The sequence below is a fragment of the Rhea pennata genome, chromosome Z, assembly GCF_028389875.1.
Source record: "Rhea pennata isolate bPtePen1 chromosome Z, bPtePen1.pri, whole genome shotgun sequence".
NCBI classification, from domain to species: Eukaryota; Metazoa; Chordata; class Aves; order Rheiformes; family Rheidae; genus Rhea; species Rhea pennata.
This window is the reverse complement of record NC_084702.1, coordinates 58010450-58033819: the sequence shown is the minus strand read 5'-3', so window position 1 is coordinate 58033819 and position 23370 is coordinate 58010450. Positions and strand designations below refer to the sequence as shown.

The window sequence follows — 23370 nt, the reverse complement described above, 5'->3', positions numbered from 1 at the left end:
GACGTGCGGCGCCGCGGCCGGCGTCTCGGCCCGGTGCCCTCCCCCGCGGCGGCGGCGGCGATGGACGCGCGGGCGCGCGCCAAGCGCTACGAGAAGCTCGACTTCCTGGGGGAGGGGCAGGTGAGCGGCCGTTGGGGCGGCGCAGCGGCCGTTGCGCGGGAGCCCCCCGCGGCGGCGGCGGCGGCGGCGGCGGGACGTGGGTTGTGGGTTGTGGAGGGGAGGGGGGCAGCGCCGGGCTCCGCGCTGTCCCCGTGTGGGGGAGGCGGCCCGGGCCGCCCGCAGGGGGTCGCGGCCTCCCCGTGGCGGCCCGAGCTGGGGCCGCGCTGCCGCGTTGGCCTCCGGGCTGGTGGCGCTGGCGGACAGCCCTGCGGCTGGGACCGTGCGAGCGAGGCCCTCCCTTGTCTCCCCTAGTTCGCTACTGTCTATAAAGCGAAGGATAAGAACACCAACCAAATTGTGGCTATTAAAAAGGTGAGTGTGGTCCGTATGTGTTTGCTCCTGCCTGCCTTTCTTTTTTTTTCTTTTTCTTTTTTTTATGGATTTAATGCGTAACGAGGGAGTTTAATTTTTAATTGTAAAGCATTTTGATTAAATGGTTCAAATCAGTTTAATCCTTTTTTCCGAGAAAGAATAGCTTCAATGGTATTACATTTCTGAGTTTCTTAATGGTTCCTTGATCTGCAACTTGAAAGTTTTGTTTTGTTTTGTTTTTTTTTTTTTTTTTTTTTTTTTGACAAATTAGTATATTTTTTGACAAATGAGTATATCTTTAAAACAAGCACACACTTTCAAACTTTAGGTTTTATTAGCCCTTGATAATGACTTGCTTTCTCTTTTCTTCCTTTTGCTGTCCCTTATTTCTTTCAATCTAAGTGTGTTACTTCTGAATAAGCTCTTTGGAATTGATGATGGGGAGAATACTGACAAAAGCAATCTTAGGTCTGCAACTTAACTGTTTGAGTACATTTGATTAAAATGGATTTTTATGTTGTCATAAGTTGCTTTACTTCATACTGTCTGAAGACATTATGGTAAGTTTTTGTATTGAAAACAAGTCCAGCCTGTCAATTACTTTGACCTTATTTTTTCCTGAGAAGAAGCTTGTCCGTGGTGTAATTCAGCTCTGTGACTACAAAGCATCTTATTCTACCAGTTTGTATTATGTCTGTTTTCAGCCATCATGGATGATTTTAAATTTGCATAAAAGCTCATGCTGTGAAATCAATTCTCTCTATAAATAAATAGATCTAGTTGATTAAACAGTTTATGGTACTAAGATTCATTTTGTCTTAGAGAAGTGACAGTAAGGAATTTAGCCACTGTTGGGACCCATAAATAATATGAAACTTACTTCTTTTTAGATTAAACTTGGACATAGGTCAGAAGCTAAAGATGGTAAGTTTTTAACAAATTAATACTGCATAACTTGTGTCTTGTTTGCTTTGTTTTTGTAAATTCATGGATTAATTTTGTATGCCATAACTTGGCTGGAAAAAAAATGAGCTCAACTCTTTTAGTATTGGGCTTAATTCCACATCTTGCTGTTTTCCCACAATATCATAGTCAAGGTTTGCTTCCCAACCTGGAGGGACAAGAGGAAGCAGGAGAAATGTCTGCATAGGTAGTATATGTCTAAATGTGAAAGCTTAACTGGGTAACTTCTTGATTTAAGAGAAATACAAACAGGAACAAAATGTAGCACAAAATAATTATTTTGTTAATACACAGCCAAAATCACAGCTAAATAAACTAATTTACATCACTGAGTTCAGAAAACCTTTTCACATTGGTGTGTTTGTGTCTGACAGGTGAGAACATCTATCTCTGTTTTCAGATGTTTCACTTTAATTTCTTTTTTTGTGATTTATGCTGAGACAAAAAATAAAAAGAACTTAAACTCTTGATTGTGAGTGGATTTGTTTGTTGTTTTGTGCTGAAAATCAGGTCCACAGAGCAGTTTATTCTTGATTATGTGTTCTGACCACCCGCATGCTTTTAGGCAAGGATACAATAAGTAAAACCCACTGATCTTGGTCTTCTGACTCCGTCTGTGCAATGTAGTAGGATTTTCTTTGTGTCCAGGGTGTTGTCCTTCGGGGATTCTGCATCAAGTTGCCTGCTTTCCAGTGAAACATCTTGACTCTCAGCTCTTCCATTTTATCCGTACAGAAGAATTCTTAAAGAGAAACCGAGTTCTAATCCGAGAATCTCCCAGATGGGCCAACTGCCGCAAAGCCATGATCCAGCTGGTCTGCAGTGGACTGGTGTCCTTTGGGGACAGTTACTACTTCTGGCCTATAAAATATTCAGCTATAGTTCAAAGATGTTTTCAATAACAGTGACCTGGAGCATGTCTAGTCTCCCTGTGTTATCTGGTAACATACATGGCATTTTTCTTTCTGAATCTTGGGGCTTGCCCACCTGAAAGCAGGCTTTGTCTGCTTGATCCTAAAATAGGCAATTAAAATAGGCAAAGCAGGAGTGTAGAGTGATCCACATAGCTTTGCCCAAAACTGTGGTACAGTCTGACATATTAAACCAGATCGAGAGTTTGGGAGAACAGGTCTGCTGTTATTCAGCTTATGCATAGCTGAAACTCTACTTGGACAACATACCACAGGAGTGCTGGTTTGCCAATCAGGTGTTTGTAAGAGCCACACATACTAGCATCTTTGAAGAAGAAATTGTTACCTTGCAGTAATCATGGCTTGATGCAGTGCAGTGTGACTACCAAAATGTACCTTCCAGTCTCTTCTTTATAAACTCCAGTGGTGGGGTTCAGGCTACAGTTTAGGCCACTGTACTTCTATGCCTCAACACAAGAACATGGTATATCTTTTTAAATAATGCTGTTTTAAAAAGAAAAGAGATACTCTTATGAAGCTTGTCATTTTGCATTCCTCTGGAAAATGAAACACTTTGAGGAGCTGATATTTGCAAGATGTACCTCTTTAAAACAAAACTAAAGCTTACTATAGCCTAAAAACTAGACCTAGTTTTTCTAAACTTGTGCTAAAAAATCCCTTTTTTTCCAGAAGGGGGCATATGTAGCTTCATAATGTAAATCTGACTGTTGTGGTATAGAAGCTACTTGCTGTGGAAAAAAGTATACATCCACTGCAGCAATACACTAGACAAGTTGCAAACTTAAATCAGATTTTGAGCAGAGAGGAAGTAGATTTTAATATCAAGTCACAGTATAAGAGGTTTCTTGGTTGGAGTTTAGTACAAGGTTTTTAACTTTTGTTCTATCTCTATCATCTTTCTTTCAATGTAGGAATCAACAGAACAGCCCTCAGAGAGATAAAGTTGTTACAGGAGTTAAGCCATCCAAATATTATTGGTGTAAGTAAAACAAATGCTATTTCTAGAATCAGTCATTTCATACTGTTCATGCTGTTCACACTGAAATTTAGAATTCATTGGGTCATGCCAATGCTGCTGCTTTTTTTTTTCTTCTGTTTTTCACGTTCTTGAAGTGCAGTAAAACAATTGTTACTGCAAAGCACCAATTTCAATAATAAAGATAGGCTTTTTTTTTCTTTTGAAATCTTTTTACTAAGTGGAAGATAACGATAGGGAGAATTGTGAACATTTAGATCACCAGATTTTGCATCTCTCTGTCAGACATGCAAATGAGTGCAGTCCTGCATTTGCCTAATGATTTGCTTCATGTGGCTCTGGTAACTGCTAAAAGCAGGCTTTCGCAAGCAGTGGAAAAGTGGGGTTCATGCGGCTTACTAGGTTTTAATGCTGATATTTAAAATCTATGTGGGCAGAAAACAATACCTGTGTCCTTTCAATTGCATTTTAGTGCGACTTACAGGTACAAATATTTACCTGGAGCTGAAAATATTTTAAAATTTGCTAATGTAGATAATTTGAGGCTTTTGTTGCAAGTGTTAGACCAAATAAGAATTTGTCCAGATATTTTATTTAATTATTCAGCCTCAAGATAACAGTGCTTTCCTGGATAGTAGACTTGCTTTCAAAGTAGTTACTTTAGCTGTCTAAATTAGAGATTGTGCAGAGAAGGACATCTGAAATAGTAAAGGGATAGAGCATCTCCTCAGGAGAAGTCTGGGATGCCTTATTCTGGAGAGGAGAAGGCTGTGGGTGGGGTAATCTACAAAACTGAGGTGGTAGGTAAGGTAGGTGCAGAAGTGTTGTTTGCAAAATCCCACAGTGTTAGAAATAAGGGACAGTCATTGGTGCTAGTAGTTTTAAAACTTTTTAAAAAAAAAAAAAGAAAAAGAAAAAAAACACTATGCAGCTTGTAGTAAACTTGTAGAAGCAGATAGCGTCAGTAGGTTCAAAAAGGAATTAGACAAATGCGTGATCAGCAGGTCCGTAAGCAGGTACTAAAGGCAATAGGCAAGCATGTGCATTCTTAGCAGTCCTGATGCAATAATTGTGGATGTTGGAGTAGAAACAGCACAAATCACAAGAAGTGGCCAAGTCTGTATACTAACCTGCAAAACATCTGCTATTGCCGTGGTTTCTGCAAAGAGAGAGCATGAACACCAGCCCCTGCTATTATAAACTGCACAAACAAGTATTTTGTATTTGAGTAAATCACATGGACCATCATACTGAGAGTCTAAGGTATGAAGCTCACCGTGGAGCATCTATCTTCCTGATTTTAGAAATAGAATGCCAGGCTACATGGTCTCTTGGTCTTCCTCAGCATCATAGTTGTATTACTTTAATTTAAAATTTGATTCTGCCTTTACACTGCTTAAGAATTATTTGGGTATTCTTCAGAGAACTTTGTTTATCTTGAAAGCTTGTTACAAAGATGAATACATGCCTAATAGTGTCTTTGAAAGGTAGCTGGCAAGCCCAGTACTTAGGACTTGTACATACTGCGTATTTGCAAAAAACACATTTGCAAAGTTGAATGCATGAGACAGCTCAGTCTGCTTTAAAGAAGAGAGTAGGAGACTGGTAAGAGTAGATGACCTCAGACAGAAGGCAAGGTGTGCATTAGAATATCTGTTGGAGTTAGTATGGTAAAGTTATTCCTGTTTTAAAAGTTGCTAACCCCAGGTTTAAAAAAAAAATCCCAAATGGACGGAGAGGCAATTGTAAAATGTTATTACCATACTTAATGGGATTTTTTGAGTTAAGCTAAGCTGAGTAAAAATTTTCACATTGCAAGTGGAGAAACTGAAACAATTTCTCAAGGGTTGTATAAAAGAAAAAGTCAGTAGAGACAAAACCTAGGTATCAGATTTTCATGCTGTCCTTTAATTATCGGTTCTTCCCAATAGGTAGCCATGTCCCTGTCCCTGCTCCTCTTTCCTCACTCACCCCAGCAACCTGAAAATCTATTGCAGATTAAAATGGTGCAGAGTTTTAGAAAACTGGAAGTATTAGAGTGTATGTTCCATCACGATATATGTTATTTTCCAGCTTCTAGATGCATTTGGACACAAATCAAATATTAGTTTGGTGTTTGATTTTATGGAAACAGATCTAGAGGTAAGATTGCATCTCTTACATCTGTTAAGATGTCTATTATTTCAGTGTCTTCAAATAGTTTTTGAAAATAGTTGAAGCATCTTACTTTGACAGGCTTATATTTGCCCACATTAGAAGAATGACTTGCGGTATGTAAGTTGAGTAAGATCACACCTTAAAAATAGTTTGACAATTTTCATATGTTCTCAGCTCATAATGCTTTTACTTTTAAATACTTGTTGTCAACATGATTTTTTCAAGAAACAGATTATGCTGTCTTCACAATGTTAGTTCTTTGGGACTACAGTCATAACACAGAACCTCAGTCATAGACCAGGATCTGAAGGTGCAATTTCTAAGCATGCTGGCATAAAACATATTAATGTAAATATGATATTAAAGTATACTGAATGGTGAGCTGATACTAAAATCATACATAGCTGAACATTCTTCTAAATGTAACAACAGTAGGTATTTGAATGTCTGAATCATACTAATGTTTTATTCCCAAAGATCTTAAGGTAGTTTCTTTGCAAAAATCTTTGTATTGGATATTTTGATATAAGGTTCTTCATTCTGGAAGACTTTCCTAGATGACATTTCATGTCAGATCTGCATCTGTGCATATTATGGACACTCTGGACTGAAATAAAAGTAGTTGTTAAGCTAACTCATTACACCTACAACATTATAATTGGGGCTAGCATATAAAATACTGAAAGAAAATGTTGACAGGATCACTGAAACCAGAGAAAGGAGAGACTGGAAATGTTAGATCACAAAACAAGTTTTTGCTAATAAAAGCTACAACACTTAGACTTGCAAATGGATTAATTCTATTTGATTAGTAACTATGCAACATTAGGAATTAAGGAAAATAAAGTTACAAAGAGGAGTGAAGTGCTTTGTACTACGTAATGCTGTGTTATGTAGAGCACTTATTTGCATTGTGGTATCACTCAAAGGCCACCATTTGGGACCACAGCTTGTTGTGACTGGCAGCATACATGAAACTCTGTGTGTGGTTTTAAATAGGTGTTTTATAAATCTCAAACAACTTAAAGCTTGGGAAAGGCTACTGTGCAACTGCAAAATAATGTTAACAAGAGAGTCTTGGAGTAGTGTACAGAATATTTTAAAACAGGATAGTTACATAGAATTTTAATGTCAAAAACAGAGTGTTGACAATTTAAATAGCTGTATTAAAACATAGTAGCATGGGCTGCTTCATGCTATATCTGTAGGGTGTCTTGGAATAGAAAAGGGGAACCATTGTATTTGCAGAGATTAGATGCTTAGGCTGTACAAGGGAAGAAGGAAGAAGTGGGAACATAAATTTGTCAGTAAACTTGAAGAAACTGTCTTTTCTAATTATACAGCCTTGTTGTGAAAGCTTGGGATATTAGCCTGGAATTAAACTGAAATGATACACTTTTATGTTTCTCTCTCATTTTCTCGACTGCCAGTCACACAAGGTTCACATAGGCTATCTGGACTCTCCATTTCAATTTCTGATCTTCAAAATAGATCAATTTTTCTGGAGAAATGGTGAGAATAGAGAATATGTGGTTTCCAGTTCAAACTTTGACTTAAAGGATAAAATAACTTGATCTGAAAGAAGTGAGATGATTTTGCGCAATAAGCTTTATTATCAGTCTAATACTTTGCAGGTTATTATTAAGGATACTAGTATTGTGCTGACACAGTCTCACATCAAAGCATATATGCTGATGACCCTTCAAGGATTAGAATATTTACATCAGCACTGGATTCTGCACAGGGTAAGTATATGTTAAACTGAGAGCCTTTAGGCCTGTAACAGAACTGTGGCGTTCAATAGAATTGAATGTCTAAAATCTAACATAGCTGGTTTTGAAACTCACAGGTTTTTAGTCCATAAGGTCTAGTTCTAGCTGTTATGGAGAGACAGTAGCAATACCTGCAACTTTAACAGTTATTGATGGGGCTGTCATTTAGACATATTTGTATTTAAAAAAAATCTAAGATTATTTTGATTAACACAGTTACTGTATTAAACTGTACTAGTTCCGTGATTTGTACTACAGTTATTTGAAAAATTATCAAGTTTTTTTTATTACTGATTTGGCTACCATGCAGTAATACAGAACTGTTCTTCCTCCAGCAAACCTAAAACGACTCTGAAGGCAGCTTTTTTTTTTTTTTTTTTTTTTTTTTTTTTTTTTTTTTTTTTGTGCTGTTTAAATGTCAAAATATTCAGGTGGGAGTGTCTGACTGATTTTCATATACATTTAAATACTTGATTTTTTCCCTCTCTACCCCCCTCAAATGTCAATTTATGATAGAATCAGAAGCCTGCCTTTTGGAATACTGTTATTGCAGACCTACTGGAAGATTCATTGTTTGTCTCTCTTTATCAATAGTAAAATAATTCATTCTTTGCTTTCTGCACTGACAGGATCTAAAACCCAATAATTTGTTGTTAGATGAAAATGGAGTTTTAAAATTGGCTGACTTTGGCTTGGCAAAGTCTTTTGGAAGTCCAAATAGAGTCTATACACACCAGGTAGTAACAAGGTAAGAAGTGTTCTACTTTGGTTCCTAGATATTGATTGTGTTGCTGTTTTGTATTGCCTCTTGGATCATGTCTTGATAAATCAGCATGTGCAATTTTGATATCTGACTTATGTGACAACACCATAGTGATGCGAGCCTCATAATGGACAACACAAGAAAGCAGTGTTTGTCAAAGTCATAAGAACTAGTAGAGTATATAATCTATGAGATTTTTTCTGTTGAAACATAGTAGTAGTATGTAGCTGCCTATAAGCATAACCTTCAGAGCAAGGCAACTGTTACTATCTATTAATCATGAGACTAGAATCTTGTTTGCATGTTAGTCGCATACTTTCTTATAAGACAGGACACCTCAGCAAAAGCTTGAGCTCATTAAAATAGTTTAATTAATGTTATTTATGGCATGTTTGGAACATCTTCTTCTGAAAAACAGAGTAAGGTAAAATATGCAAGAGAGATCCTTTTGTCTTCTCTAGTGCTAACACTATTCAGACAAAGTTAGAGTGTTTTTACACCTTTATCCAAATAGATGGAAATGAAAGAGTGGTTTCAAATGCAGGAGGCATCAGATCTTTGTGTTAAACTTGATTGTTCTTAGGCAAGGTAAACAGCTGTTCTAAATAACTGTTGTCTGGATTCATTTTTGCAAAAAACTAGTTTCTACGTTTAGTTATGTTATTATTGAGAAAACACTTTGTAGGGTAGAATACAGGTCTTCAGTTTGTATCTGAAAAATAGGCCAGGAACAACGTCTGTTTTGTAGTGTTGGCATTGCTGGCATTGCTGCAACATTCAACACTTGATATCAGAAAAGAAGGTCACTTTTCCTAAGATGGTTTTTCTTTTCAGGTGGTACCGAGCCCCAGAACTATTGTTTGGTGCTAGAATGTATGGTGTAGGTGTTGATATGTGGGCTGTTGGTTGTATTTTAGCTGAATTGCTCCTCCGGGTAAGTCTTTTAAATGCAAGCATTTGTATTTACTCTTCTTTAGAGTAATGCAGTTCTTACATGTGGTTTCCAGTAGCAGCAAATGTTAGGCTACTTCTTAGGGGGGGAAATTTTCCTAGAACTTGCTAACTGTAAGGAAAATAACGTTTTGGAATAGACTAAGGTTCCCCAACTCTTGCAGTCAGTGGAAGGCCTTTAAGAGTAGGCAAACAATTGCCAAAAGCTGTTAAAGTCCTGCCTTGTGGAAGGTCAGTAGAGTAGACAGCTCTTGCAGTCCTGTGAGTGCCTTTCATAAAACTTCCCATCAACTTTCATTTGTCACCTTCCTAGAAATCTGATGTCATAGGTGCGCGCACACTCTGTCACTTATACATTGTTCCAATAACTGGGAATAATTATCACCAAAGCATGAACTCTGGGTGATTTGTAATGGATGAAGGATATGCTGATGTTCTGTCTGTTCTTACCTGGCAATACTAGAATGAAGCTGAAGGCTGGCATCAAGCTTCTACTACAGTGTCATTCCCAAGTAAGGTGCAGAGATGTACTAGTCCTTAAGCATGTTTTACTGAAGTAAACCATTTATTATGTGGCTCTTTGGAGAGGAGATGAAAATATGAGGTGGGGAGTGGAGGGCAGGTGTATGGACACAGCTGAAAGGATAAGATAGCCTACAGGGTAGTATATAGTATATCTTCCAGGAGTAAACAGATTCTACTTGATTTCTGCCTGATACTTTAAATGTTTGTGTGGCTATGTGGTGAACCAGACTGGAAAACTCATCTGGCTGACAAGACAATATCTTGAAATATGTCTTTTTTTTTCCTTATTTGGTTTTATCACATAAACAGGTACGTACAATTCAGTTGGCAGTTCAGAAATGGAAATGTACAGAGGCTGTTTAAGCAGCACTAGTAATGTGCATATAAGTATGGCATTAGACCTTCTAAGCTCAAGGAAAGTCAGGAAAGCAAATGAGAAATAGCTGCATTCTGTGGAATTGTTCAGTTTCTTGCAAAGCAGAAAATGTGTTACAGTTCACAGCTTCATTGGGGAGCTTTACAAAAGCATCTGATGTTCAAATGGCTTTCGTTTTATCAAAATGAATCACGGTGCCTGTTAGGGATGTTCATTTTGCTCTCCCTATGCTGATCTGTTAAAAACTGCCTCTAATTCTTCCTAATGTCGCTTCTGTTCAAAGTCTCTTTTATTTTGCGTTGTCCGCCTGATGCGCAAACTGCAATTTAAACTGGACAAATCTCCCCTTTTTCTGCTGTATGCCTAGCTTAAACTAGACATGGCACTGATTACGCAATTTCTCACGTAGTGGGTCAGTACCCTACCTCATGTTATCATCTCATCCCATCAGTCTAATTGACACTTTTGTAATCCAGTCACAATTCACTTTCAGTGTTTCAAATATAAAACCTAACTTCAGGTTGGAGATGTTGGAAAGATCACTGTGACTGAAAGAGCTTAAACTGGCACTTTTGCATTCTTAAACTCTTTTATCTACCGTGGTTAGTCATTCTACATTAACATTGTGGTTATTTAATCTCATACTTAGTTCTGTCCAGTCAGTGATATCAAGCCTGATTGCAAGAAGCTGGCACAATCTATCAGACATTACTGCCAAGCACCGAATGTTCAGTGGGAAGCTGGTATACAAAGATGTTCTGCTTATATGCTCCTGCTCAATTATGAGCAGGAATTCAAAGTTGCTCTCTAAAACTGAACTTCAGAATTAATTCAATCAGAAATGCTATTGCTTTCTTCCAGGTTCCTTTTTTGCCAGGGGACTCTGATCTTGATCAGCTGACAAGGATATTTGAAACACTGGGCACTCCAACAGAAGAACAGTGGCCTGTGAGTCCTTTAGTTAACATGTTGACATCAATTTTACTTGAGATACCTCTATTTTAGGTTTTAAAATTAAATTAAAGGGCATACCAGGATATTTGAGTAAGTTTTCAGAAGCCAGATGCGTGATCTCACAAAGTAGAGGACAAGCAGCTGAGATTTATAGTTTCTTTTAGTAAATCTGTGATCAATATGGCAGTGTCCTTGCACTGGGTAACAATAACAAAAAATCTTGGTTTCCTTTGTATGTGTTTCCGTGGTTTCCCGTGGCTAATTGTGTGAAGTAATAAGTGGTTGCTTAATGTTCTTGACATGCTTGATCAACTTGTTTGCTTTAACTTGACAGACTTTAATCATTTTCAAACTGGAAACAATTGTGCCGGGATTCTAAAAGAAATACGTGAAGATTTTTTTTTGTTTGTTTGACCGCTCCACATTCTTGTGAAAGGGAGGGACAAGATATAAGTGGGAAAAGGACGGAATGCTATTATAACAAAGATGATGAATTCTAAAATTAATTTGCAAATCCATGCAATTCAAAAATTGGAACCTTTATATTCTAGATCATAAAAGATTGCACTTTTTTTACTTCAATGTTAATATTTTATTTTGCTTGTAATCGTGATTGAATTGTGATGACTACAGGTTTAAAATACATGCTAATGTTTAGATGGAGACATCCAAATAGAATTAAGACAATGAAAGTGATTTGATAAATAAGCGAGAAGGAAAAAAAAGAAAGTATGCGATTCATCTGTTAGCTGCTTGGCGTATTTTCCTTTCTCACTCTTTCCTTCCCTCCCCATCGCAGATAAAAAGTTCAGCAGTTCTAGATTGCAAAAGTAGCTGAAAACACTCAAAATACTAATTTTGAGGAGGAGGAGGGCAGTATATTATTAACTTGAAGAAAATGTAAATTGACTTTTATATGGATTTTGTCTTTTTCTTCTATCACATTAGCTTTTCTCTTGCTAGCTCAAGCTAGTGTTACTTCATTTGTTCACACCTGCTCTAAAGTTGTTTCACACTTCCTTTATTTAATGACATTTTTTCTTGTTGTATTGGTCACTAGTGAAGTGAGAGAAGGAAAATGTAAAACAACTGTAACAATTAGAGAATTGTCTTTATGACTTGCTATTCCTACTTGATTTACAATGACCAAGTATTAGCATGGTGCTTTGAAAAATAATTTGCTCCTACTGTGAAAACAACCATGCAAATTGACTTCTTGTGAAAAACTGAACTCTTAATGTGAAAAATGTCCGTCCCATTTTTTTCTTTGTAGGGGATGACTAGTCTTCCAGATTATGTCACATTTAAGTCCTTTCCTGGAATGCCACTTCAACATATCTTCAGTGCAGCTGGTGATGATTTGCTTGATCTTCTTCAAGGCTTATTCACATTTAATCCTTGTGCTAGAGTTACGGCTACTCAGGTATAGTGGACTTGCATTATCTCCTAACATTCGTTAACCTACTGTTAATATCAGATAGATGTGTTTTGAAGCAAGTAAGCCAGTTTAGAAATGAAATGTAATATAGCTCTATCTACAAAATACTAGAAATATTTTAGGTGTTTTATAGGGAGAGCTCTGACAGGCATGAACAATGCTGACCAAAAATTTCCATTCCTAGTGTAGTCCAAAGGTAGGAAACTAAAAGACATGTATGGGTCATGCTCTTCTGACAGCTCTAAAGCTTTAAACTTAACCTAGCATAGCTTACTCCCTGTCTTTAAGATTTTTGTCATCCCTAATTCATCCAGTGATCTTTTCAGTTTCATTTAAATTTCATTATTTTAATCCTTTTTTACTTGAAATTTGTAGTGATTTAGACCAGCTTTCTGATCTGAATATTAATTTCTATTATACTCAAGTAAAACTGATTCCAATTTCTCTACTTGTTGGGGAGGAGAAATTAAAGACTCTGAACTAAAAACTTCTGCAGAATGTTTCAGTTCTAGTTCCGAATATGCTTTCCTGTTGCGAGGAAGATGCAGCAATTGACTGTTTCAGAACTATAGTTCTGTCATCTTCCACTGTTACAGAAGCATGCAAAAAGCAAAGCTGCAGAATTAAGGGCAATACTCCCTCACTTCTTGTTAGACAAAATACATTTCAGTCCTGATGATTAGTGTGTGTATTAGTTATCTTTTTACTAAAAGAATTTTTCAGAGTATATTCAGGCTTTTCTGGTAAGAACTTTCAATATAAATTTCCAAGTAATTAGTTTTGGTATGCATTGAGATGCCTTCTATACTAGTTCATATGTATGAAGTCATTTTACAGGCCATAGTGTAGGCTGATTACTTGAATATGGAATATACATAATTATTCTAGTGTTTTAATTGATAATACCACAGCTTAAGGCAGGAAAGAACTTGCACTTTAATGTATTAGCTTGATTTATAGTTGGCATTGAATATGATGTAACTGACATAAGCCAGAGCAATGATTTCCTAAGGAGCTACTTAGTCTCTTTTCCTTAACTACAGTTTATGGAAGCTGTGGAATTGCTAAAATTTAAAATAGTATATGTAATGCTGCTTCAGGAAATTAACCCCACTTACTTGTGTTTGCTTTCTACTTCAGACTGGATTTCTCTCTTGCTGTAGACACTGTAGAAACAGCAAAGTCAAAGTGTTAGGGAAAGATCCATCTTCCAAGCTAACAAGACAGATGGTGTTCTGGTCCTGGAAGACTTTGGATATATTCTTTAGGATCTTATAATCTTTCTTTTTCCCTATTTTGCTCTCTTATCCTCTTATCTTATCTGTCTATTCAGAATATAAGCTCTTCAGAGGTGGAAATGTACTGTTTCTGCAAGACCTCCAGCAGTAGAGAATCTATAACTTTGAGCTGTCTGAGTGCTAGACAGATGAAGATAGTAGTACGCATTTATCTCTTGGCTTCCAAATCAGGCCAAGTGCTATGGTAGCCGTGAAATTTTGAATTGCCACAAGGCTTTCTTCAGGTACAAAAGTATCTCAGTAGTTTTGAAGTCACAAGTGCTTTATTTCATGTTAACTTCTTACATATTGTGTTCTGAGGCTTTGTACTAATTATTTGATTATCTTTCTTCCATTATCATTAAGGCATTGAAGCAGAACTATTTTAGTAACCGACCAGGACCCACTCCAGGAAGTCAGCTTCCAAGACCCAACTGTCCAGCAGAAGCTCTAAAGGAACAACAAAATGCACTTTTAAATTTAAAAAGGAAGAGAACAGAAGGAATAGATCAAGGTAACATCTTAATGTTTCATCTATTTTTAAAGTGGTAGCTACAAACTTAGTAAGAATGTGACACTTCCAATGTTTCAGGGAAAAAAAAAACTGTCTGAATTGACTGCATTCCTGGGCCACAGCACCAGTAGAAACTCTTTAATTTTAATGACTTAAAATTTAGGATAAATATTGTAGGCCAAGAATGACTTTTTTGTGTTTTAACAGAGTACAAAAAAAAATAAATAAAAATAAAGGTGCTTAGGAAGCTATTTGTTACGAGAATCTTAAATTTCTTCAATGGAGTGTGGTAGTACAGAGTAAATTATAGACTATTATTAGGTCCTTCAAATTTTTCTATGAGAGATCTTACTGAGGTGGAAATAGCTTAACTTTACGTCATTTAAGCAAAACAAAATAAAGGAGGAGATGTAATTCTTTCTTTTGAGTGAATGTAAATTTCAGAAGTGAGATTCCTGCTATCTTTCTTAGACTGAGCAAGTTAACTGTTTAGGTAATTCTAAGTAAGGTATATCTAGGCATGTTTCTCTAGCCTTTTTTTAGAAAGGAGGCTTATTACCTAGCTTTTACTTCTAAATGAGACTTCCAGCCTTCCCCAAATATTAGCACGTGGTCCGTATCTTCATGGTAAGAAAAGATCTGAGGGCTCAAGACCTGTAGTTAACATGAAGTTAGACAAACATTGGTTCTTAAGTATGGAGTTTGTCTTGGCAGCATTGATATGCCGGATAACAACTGTCAGGTTAGCATCAGCTTTTTGTTATTGCCAGTATGAGACTGCTTTGATACAAGAGTGAAAATCTTTTGGAATGTAGGTGCTTCTGTGAAAATGCATTTCTCCTTGAATTCAGAGAGACAGCAAAAATATCGGCACTTAACTTACTGTTTAGTCACCTTTGTTAGTCTGTGTCAAATAAGCTACTGAACTAATGCATTCTGCTTGTTAACTTTACATTGAGATGAAAATTTTTAGTCAGTTGATTATTTGCATGCTCTTTGACCTCAATACTATGGGTCAACTGACATGTGATACTTACTAAGTTATCATAGCTTAGGAAACAAATTTAGTTCATTAGCTCATTTTGCAATGCTTTGAGAGAATCTGATTAGTGTTTTGGAGTCCATGCCCTAAAATGTGCTTGTTAACAAGAGGATAAGAAAGAGGAAGAAATGATTCCCCAAGTTCTGAGATTTACCACTTGAAGTCTTGGGTTTCATAGTAAGCAGAGGTTCCTTACATGTATTGGAATTGGAACACTAATTGGTTGGATGTCTTTCCAAGAGTCTCATTTTCAACAAGGGAAAATCAGACTTGTGTGTTAAATGCCAGGAGTTTTGAGTCTGGATATAAGTAAGGCATTTAGGAAGTCAGCGTTACTTCTTGAGACTTTCGAGTATCAGTATAAAAAGCAGTATCATTTCCTCTAAGTGCTTCTTCAAGCACATCAAAAAATCTGTTATGTTCTGTTATTGCCTTAGCTAGGCTGACAGAATCTGAGCATCTCAAGGTAGATCTTCTACTGCTAAAGGACACTAAGGAGAGAGCCAATGTTACACCTAGCAAACCTGCTACCTAGATTTTATTTAACTTTCTTACATGACATTATTCTCTGAAGTTAAAATCCAAACATACTTTGGTTTGGAAGAGCAATTGTACAATATTTTTTCAAATAAAATTTGAAGTACAAATTCTTTTTTATTTATTGCTATTGAAATGTGGGGGAAAAAAAACATTTCAAAGAAAAAAAAATGTCCTTAGAAATTCTGTGGCTGGCAGAGAGTCTTGCAGTATGTTCTCTTTCCCTCAGCTCTATTGAGATAGCACTCTGGAATTTAGGAGAATGGCTTGAAGTGTTACTGCTGTGTGTCCTCTTGCAAAATATGGGCAACATGGACTGGCTGCCAGGAGAGAGAATTTATGCAGTCTCTATGAGTACTGCTCTTCCACATGATCAAAATCCTGTAGCTTCTGGGATGTGTTGCACACACTTAACTATGCACAGGCTACACCTTTTAAAAGTCAGCCCTAGGTAATAGTGTTTACAGACAGGGAAGACTTAACTAGATGACTACCTATAAGAAGAATTAAGCAGATGTTTCTAACTATTGCTAGCACTTATTTCTGATCAGTGATGGTATATAGGAACGCTGGTGCTATGATAACATCACTGTCTTCTTACCACTTCTGAAAAACACTTAATCTAAAGCTGTACTCCTTCCTCAGGACATCAATTTCCAGTCCTGTTAATCTGCATTTCTACTGAGACTATAGTTGATGAAACAGAATATAAAAGATTTGTTATTAAACTCTTTCCTGAGTTAAAACAGGATAGGAAATCTGTAATCTCAGGGCTATTCTACCTTGGCCTAAACAAAATTCAGTTCTGAAAAAAAATAAATTCATATTTAAAGTTAAGAATTCATATTATTTGGGCTTTCATTAAAAGTTTGAGAGTGTGATTCTGAAATACACTATAGTGTATTTTAGAGGAGGCCTCTGCTTGTAAGGCAGGCGAAACAATGGAATACTTGCATAATAAACCTCATATCCATCTAAGAAGGCAGGTATGTTTAATTCTACCTACATTACAAGTAGCATGTGGAGAAATGAGATGACGAGGTGGAATAGAAGCAGGAAAGTGCTGCTGCCCTGATCATCTCTACAGCTGATAATAACAAAAAGAGGATTAAAGAATGATGCAGGGACTAAGAAGGCTACTATTCTTGTAGACAGCATATTGCTGGGAAGTGACAGCATGTAGTATAGATCACTAAGAGTATATGTATACTGCAAGGAGGGGAGGTTAAGCCTTAGAATAGCTTAGAATACCTTTTCAGGTTTAAAAGCAGAATGAACTTGCTAGCTTTTAACACAAAGAAATACAGATATTCCACACACAGTTAACATTTAAAGGTATTAGAATTTGAGACACACATGGATGAAGTACATATACTAATGCAAGTGGACTTTGTTTGTAGCCCTTCCATAGATTTGTTGAAAAGACACCATGTACTGCTGTAGCAAACAGCATTAACTGACTCGGAGTATATGAATCTAAAGAGTAATAGTATCGAGTAGCTGGTATCAAAACCTGGAGGAGGGGACTGAACCCCTTTGCATTGGTAACAATGTAACTTACACTTTTCAGGATTACCAAAAAAATTGGTGTTTTGATTGCTGTGGATGGTGGACGAAAATGAATGACCAAATGACCCGAGTCCCAACCATTGAAAAAATGCTGTAATAGTCACTGGATGGTTATTTTGTAATATTTTCATATGTGAAATGTGTATTCAGTACTTCATTACTAAATCTGAGGTTTCATTAGCCCTAGTTTTTTTTTTTTTTTTTTTTTTTTTTTTTTTTTTTTTGAATAAAAGTGTTTTTAAAGAAAAGAACATGATTCCTTTCTCTGATTTGCTCTCTAATTACTTTGACTCATGCTTGGAGATGGCAACTCTGTCAAAACTGCTCGCTGGCTGCGGATTTTACACAGATTAACTCAGCAGAGCCTTTACACTGAATGACATCCTGTTCAGATGTCCACCCTAAGGAGGAAACTTGCAAGTACAACCTTCTTACCTGGAGCTTAAGTGTACACGTGAACATCTGCCAGCCAACAGATGTTGGAAAAACTATATCATTATAAAGGAAGGGCAGGTTGCTTCTCTGTTCCAGTTAATATGCCAGTATAATAACAAACAAGTTTGCACATACTTTCTCAGTAGATGTCTTAAGACTTTCCAAGGACATATCTACTACATTTAAAAAAAAAAAAAAAAGGATTCGTAGGTTGAATATGAAATTTTTTTCAGACTTTAGTCTTCCAGGAGAAGTGATCTGAGAGCATATAAATACTGTTTCCTTCACAGCCTCAAGATTGCAATAAGGAATGGAGGGAGATCCTGCTGGGAAAGCTATACCAGCTCTCCTGTCAACCTGTGGCTGTTGAGCATTTCATAGTGCAGATGCTGGGCTCAGCTCTCTTGCCTGATTTCCAACCTGGCTGTGCTGCAAAGTGGCTGCTGGGTAACCAGACTTCTGCAGTGGAAAGAAACAAGCTAGTAGGTGCTGTTGATGTAGTCTAACTGCGTACCCACCCCTGTTGTGCAGTGGATCTCTGGGGCACCTGGTGAGCCATTGTCATTTCCCACTTGTGAACTACTTCCAGTGGTCTGTCTTCTAATGTGACAAGTGTCTTGGCTGAAGATTAAGGCTTGCAGAGTAAGAGTAATCATTTTGTAGCTCCTGTGTTGTACTTCATTTGACTCCTACCTTAAAACAAGGTGAAGTATATCGACCTTTTGAGGGAGAATAGTTACTAGATGCTAAATATCCTACTATGCTGTATATTTGTTGTTGGTAATTGAAAATTAAACTTAAGTTCCCTACTAAGATCTATTAGTCTATTAGACTCTGTAGAAAAAGTGTTTATAAAAAATGTTTATCAAATAACTTCAATTATAGCAGTTTTTGCTGTCTGTGTAATTGAACATCAACATCCTGAGTGCAGGCTGGAAGGTTAAGAGGAGAAAGTTGCACACTTGCAAACTGGAACATAATCTAAATGCCTGCTCTCTTTGGTTGAGAGAATTTCCCTGACTTTGCTATCTTTTTTGTCAGGCATCACTGCTGTTTCCTCCTGAAAGGTTAGTACCCTTTGCAAACTTAGTGGCTCTTATGTTGAGGCTTACTGATACTGGGATTTGAGTAGCTTCTATGTATTGTACCGATATTGTTGCTTGTACAGCTTGAGCAAAACCTTTTTTCTTCCTTCCACTCTATTGCCACTATAAATGTAGTAAATCTTACTGCAAGAGCATATAATACAGAAAGAGGAGGTGATCTCTATTTTAAACAAAACTGATTGCATTTTTCACAGAGACCAGGATTACTTGTCGTGACATGGAGAACAAGGACAAGCTATTGCATTCTCATCTTGCTTCTCTAGTTCCTGACTGGTGTCAGCACTTGCATGATCTCTGTAGCCTTTATGTTCTTCCAACAAAGAAGGCTCACAGCTAGGTTGAGTTGTATCGTACTGTTGTTGCTTTGCATCTGTTGTATGGCCTTATCCATGGTGTGGTCTTGATGCTGTCACTGCTCTAGCCAGCACTGCCAGTTTGTTCTCTGAAAAGAACTGTTCTACATGTGTTCTTTCTTGGATTTAATGGCTGTTCTTGTTCTCATGACTTGCTGTAGATGCATCATTCTCCTAACTCCTGCTTTGCAGTTTCTTATGGTGCACAGTTATTCATGCTTTGTGTGCTCCAATTTAACAATTGCTTTCCAACTCTCTGCAATTTCAGTTGCAGGCTTCATCTATGACTTGTTAATACTCATTTCCTTCTTGGAGAGAAGGGAAGGGTTTTTAGGAAAAAAAGCTACAATTTTAACGTGCTTTTCTTCAAATCCCTCTGTTCCATTTGTTGACCCTTGTATTTTTATACTGAACTCAGTCAACCTTGTCTGAAGTAAGGTATTGTCTCTAAATGGCTTTAATAAAATAACAAGATAAAATAGAGAGAGGTCTGGATTTCTGGAAGAAGGGAAGCTTTCCTTGAAGAGCCAGATTGAACATTTGAAACACTCTTAGCAGACTGTGTTTTGGCATACATCTTGCTGATACCCCCATAATGTGGGAGGCCGGGGAGGAGACATGCATGGCTTCAGTCTATTTTTGGCCCCAAAATCAGGGCTTTTCCTTTAATTGTGTTTAAAGGTTCACCACAGTAGCTACAGTGTTGTATAGGAAAACCTGATGATTCTTCTCTTCCTGAAGATGCGAATTAAATTTGTCCCTTCTATAAAACCTACCTAGGAGGAGGGTTTTAGAACTTGAGAACTTCAGCTTGCATTTCTCTGACAAATCTGAATCACTTGGATAAATTTTGTTCGTCTCATAATAACCAGTTTAGTCCGTACGTAAGCCATCAGTGTTGTGACCATCTTGTATAGTGCTGTCAGTTCAAATTGTGCCAACAGCCCTACATACATTCAACCCAACATTCATTACTGTGATAAAAACAGAAAAGTATAAAGGGAGAGGAGAAGGGGGCATTTCACTGTTAATTAGGCAGCACATGTGGTGGAATATTATTCATTGCCTGCTACAAGAGATTTGTGTCATGTAGGCAGTAGGGATGTTGACAGTTTCACAAAACTGACTTTGACAACAGGATATGAACTATGTGGTTTGCTTTTGGGAAACCTCCAGCTTGAGCCAGGCTGGTAGGCAGGTACCTTCAAAGCAGGCTTAGGCCATGATTTGCAATCCCTGGGGGAATATTGGTTTTCTTTAAGAAACATGTTCATTGTCAAAGTAAATTAACGGATTGTTAACAAATGGTTGTAATTTGCCAGTTCTAAAGAAGTCTATTACCATGTTGATAAAACTGTCTTTTTCTTGCTATTTGAAACTTAGCTGTATCTTCAGAGCTTCCTCTGTTTTTCTCACATCGGTATCTTGGCACTGCAGAAGGGTAGTGCCACCACAGTTTTTACCTTTGTATATTATGATAGATATCTATTCTAATCTATCAGGCATAAAATTGCAGAAGTTTAAATACTGATATACAAGCTTTAGTATTTTCTTAATAAACAATGCAATTTTAATCCACTTTGAGTTAACATTGGAGTGAAAAAAGAACCAAGCAACCACTTTACTAGTATACAAAAAAAACTTATGTTTGTTTGCTTTTAAGGTTTTGGCAAATTTGCCTTGAAATATCAGACTTCCTAATACTAAAAGCTTCAAATCCACTTCAAGTCCAACAAGCAGTTTAATATACGTAATTTGATCAGAGTCTAACCATCTTTGACTAGTTCTTAAGTTTGTAGATTTTTTTTTTAAGAACTGCTGCCAGTTAGAAAAGATTAATGTGAATTACAGAACACTAATAACGATGTAGATGTAGTGGAAGATACCATCATTAGCATAATGACTAACCTGATGTTCTGGAAAGGCCACATGGATATCTGGCTGCTCAGATATGGATCATCTCTGTTCCCACCCCATCTCAGAGACTTAATAGTTGCAAGTTGCTCTTCCGTTTACCTTTGAACTCTTTCCTTGCTTTAGCAGATCATTCAGTACTCTCTCTGCTGTGGTAGTTGCTTCATGTGCTTTCCTGCATTCCCCCCAACAGCCTTGAAGGTGATCTTTCTATTACAGTGGTAATAAATACTACAGAATAGGAGTCTGTTTTACTAGATCCCAAGCCAATTATTTTTTTTTAAGCCACCACTAGGAAATACAGTCTGTAGCTCCTAGTGTGACTGATGACCTGAAAGTGTGGATCGTAAAAGCTTAAGCCTGAAATTGGGATTCTTTTCTTTCGAAGTCTCATTGGACTCTTTGGAGCTATTACTGTGATGCTTGGGTGGAGTTTTGTTTTTTTTTTTGTTTTGTTTTTTGTTTTTGTTTTTTTTTTTTTTTTGGTTTTTTTTTTGTTTGTTTGTTTAGCAGAGTGAAAACTGGAGATGCAAATAAATAAGGTGCAACAACCAAGGAATCTAAGCTAAATACTGGCATTAGCTGTATGTGGTGTCTGTGTCCCAAATGAGCAATTCCCCCCACTCTTACACTTTGCTTACCAAGCTGAGCATTAAGACACCTCTGTGATGCTGCAACTGCTAACCAGCATCTAAGTTGGCTGCTCCCACTTACTTTTTGTCAGGTCTACAGCTGGACTGTACTATGCTGTGGAGGCTGGTCCTGGCATGATTCCTAGATACACTGGCTTTTGGAAGATTTTCAAAGGTTCTGGAAGTTGTCACTTGTAATAAATTGTAACTATTTGTTCATTGTTTAAAAGGAGGAATAAGCCGGTGGAGGGGGAGGATGAGGTTTTACAACAACCAGGGTTGAGACATGGTGTTAGGCAAATAAGCTTTTTGTGCTAACCATAGTTTATATGACCCCTTGTGGAACCGGTGTCGGGGCCTTAGCTATCTTGCAGGACTATAAAGAGCTGAAGTAAGCAACAAGCTGCTCAGAGGTCACCAAGAAGGAATTCCTTTGAAGGCAAAAGGATAAAGAAGAAAAGATAAGCAGGCGCCTGTAATTACTCACAGGACAGCATCCCGAAAGGGAGTCAACACAACAGATAAGCAAACACCTGTGATCACTCACAAGGAGACAAGCCAAGATAAAGAGATGGAGGAAGACTACTACGGCCTTCCTCTCCACGACCACCAGAGAACTTCAGACGACCCCCCTAGCAACTCACACATGCGCAAAACGCACCAGGATATTACAACGCATCCCAAAACTAGCAGACTATAAAAGGGGACTGTATGTGAAGGAGGCGCGCGCCGTTGGCGGAGCTAAGACTCCCCGGCCGCCCAGTGCTATTTTGCTTGTGGCTGCTTACTTAATTAAATAAATTACTCACATGATTTAACAAACTCTCCGTATGAATTAACCTTCAAGAGAGTAACTTATGACATCACTTACCTAGGAGGATTTGGAGAGAAGTGGTTTGTAATCCTCAGGAAACTTCCCTGATTCACCAGGTGCTGGTGCATACTTAGAGTTTATTATGACCTGTAACCACCAAGACTGCAAGGTTGCAATGGCCTGCAGAGAAACAAGTAAAACTCCTAGGTGTTGATTTGTTTATTTTTACTGTTTGATCACATCCTTGCATGGGGCTCTCCTTAACTGAAATGCCTCTTCTACAGGAAACTGCTATTCCAGCAGACATCATTGCAGTTAGGTCATTAGCTGTGTAAGAGGTTTTTGAGCTGTGGTTTCCAGAACACGCATGCATACACACACACTCACTCCTCTTTCCCATAACAACGTTTTTGACTGAAGTCTGGTTGCTAGGTTCAAGTGCAATATCCATTTACTTAAAAAGCATTTTCAAATCTTTCATATTTTAATAAGCCTATAAAGTGTAAATTAGCATTATATGTAAGGGGCCATCTCCACGTTTAATAGAATCTGACTTTGTTTTCTTCCTGATTGCATTTACATTTGGAAAGATTTTCTATATTTCGTTCCACTTGGCTGGTTTTCCAGATGATATATTTCTCTTCTCATTGAATGCAGACTGTTTTGTGCTCTTGGCACAACTGGCACAAACTGAAATTTCTTTAATATTGAAAAAAATCATGTGATTACAGTATAAGGGGAGCATCATTCCAAAATGCTGCTGCATTTCACAAGGTGTGAACAGAGCAGCATCCTACTGTTCTTAACATAAGATACTATGAACTAGCTCAGTGTATGTGACTACTGAGGAAGTACTCGTGTACACTGAACTGGTTCGTAGTATCTGACTTGAGTAAAGC

The 23370-nt window shown here is 37.5% G+C and overlaps 1 protein-coding gene across 5 annotated transcripts; it reads left to right on the top strand.

Annotated features, from left to right (window-relative positions):
- The first annotated feature begins 22 nt into the window (after positions 1-22).
- On the top strand, positions 23-22463 carry CDK7 (cyclin dependent kinase 7). Of its 5 annotated transcripts, none has more exons than XR_009961161.1 (13): positions 428-471; positions 1362-1395; positions 2170-2375; positions 3278-3345; positions 5416-5484; positions 7134-7244; positions 7901-8019; positions 8869-8968; positions 10748-10834; positions 12114-12263; positions 13922-14069; positions 17943-18202; positions 22021-22463. XR_009961161.1 is itself a non-coding variant. In XM_062599719.1 (12 exons), exons 1-12 carry the CDS (start codon positions 61-63, stop codon positions 17242-17244), a joined length of 1032 nt encoding a protein of 343 aa, XP_062455703.1. In that variant the 5' UTR covers positions 23-60; the 3' UTR covers positions 17245-17398. The 5 variants fall into 5 exon arrangements, 3 of the variants coding, with proteins under 3 accessions (XP_062455703.1, XP_062455704.1, XP_062455702.1); XR_009961160.1 differs by having other exon boundaries at positions 17943-18719; XM_062599719.1 differs by lacking the exons at positions 2170-2375; positions 17943-18202; positions 22021-22463 and adding exons at positions 23-120; positions 17219-17398 and having other exon boundaries at positions 412-471.
- Positions 22464-23370: the final 907 nt, after the last annotated feature.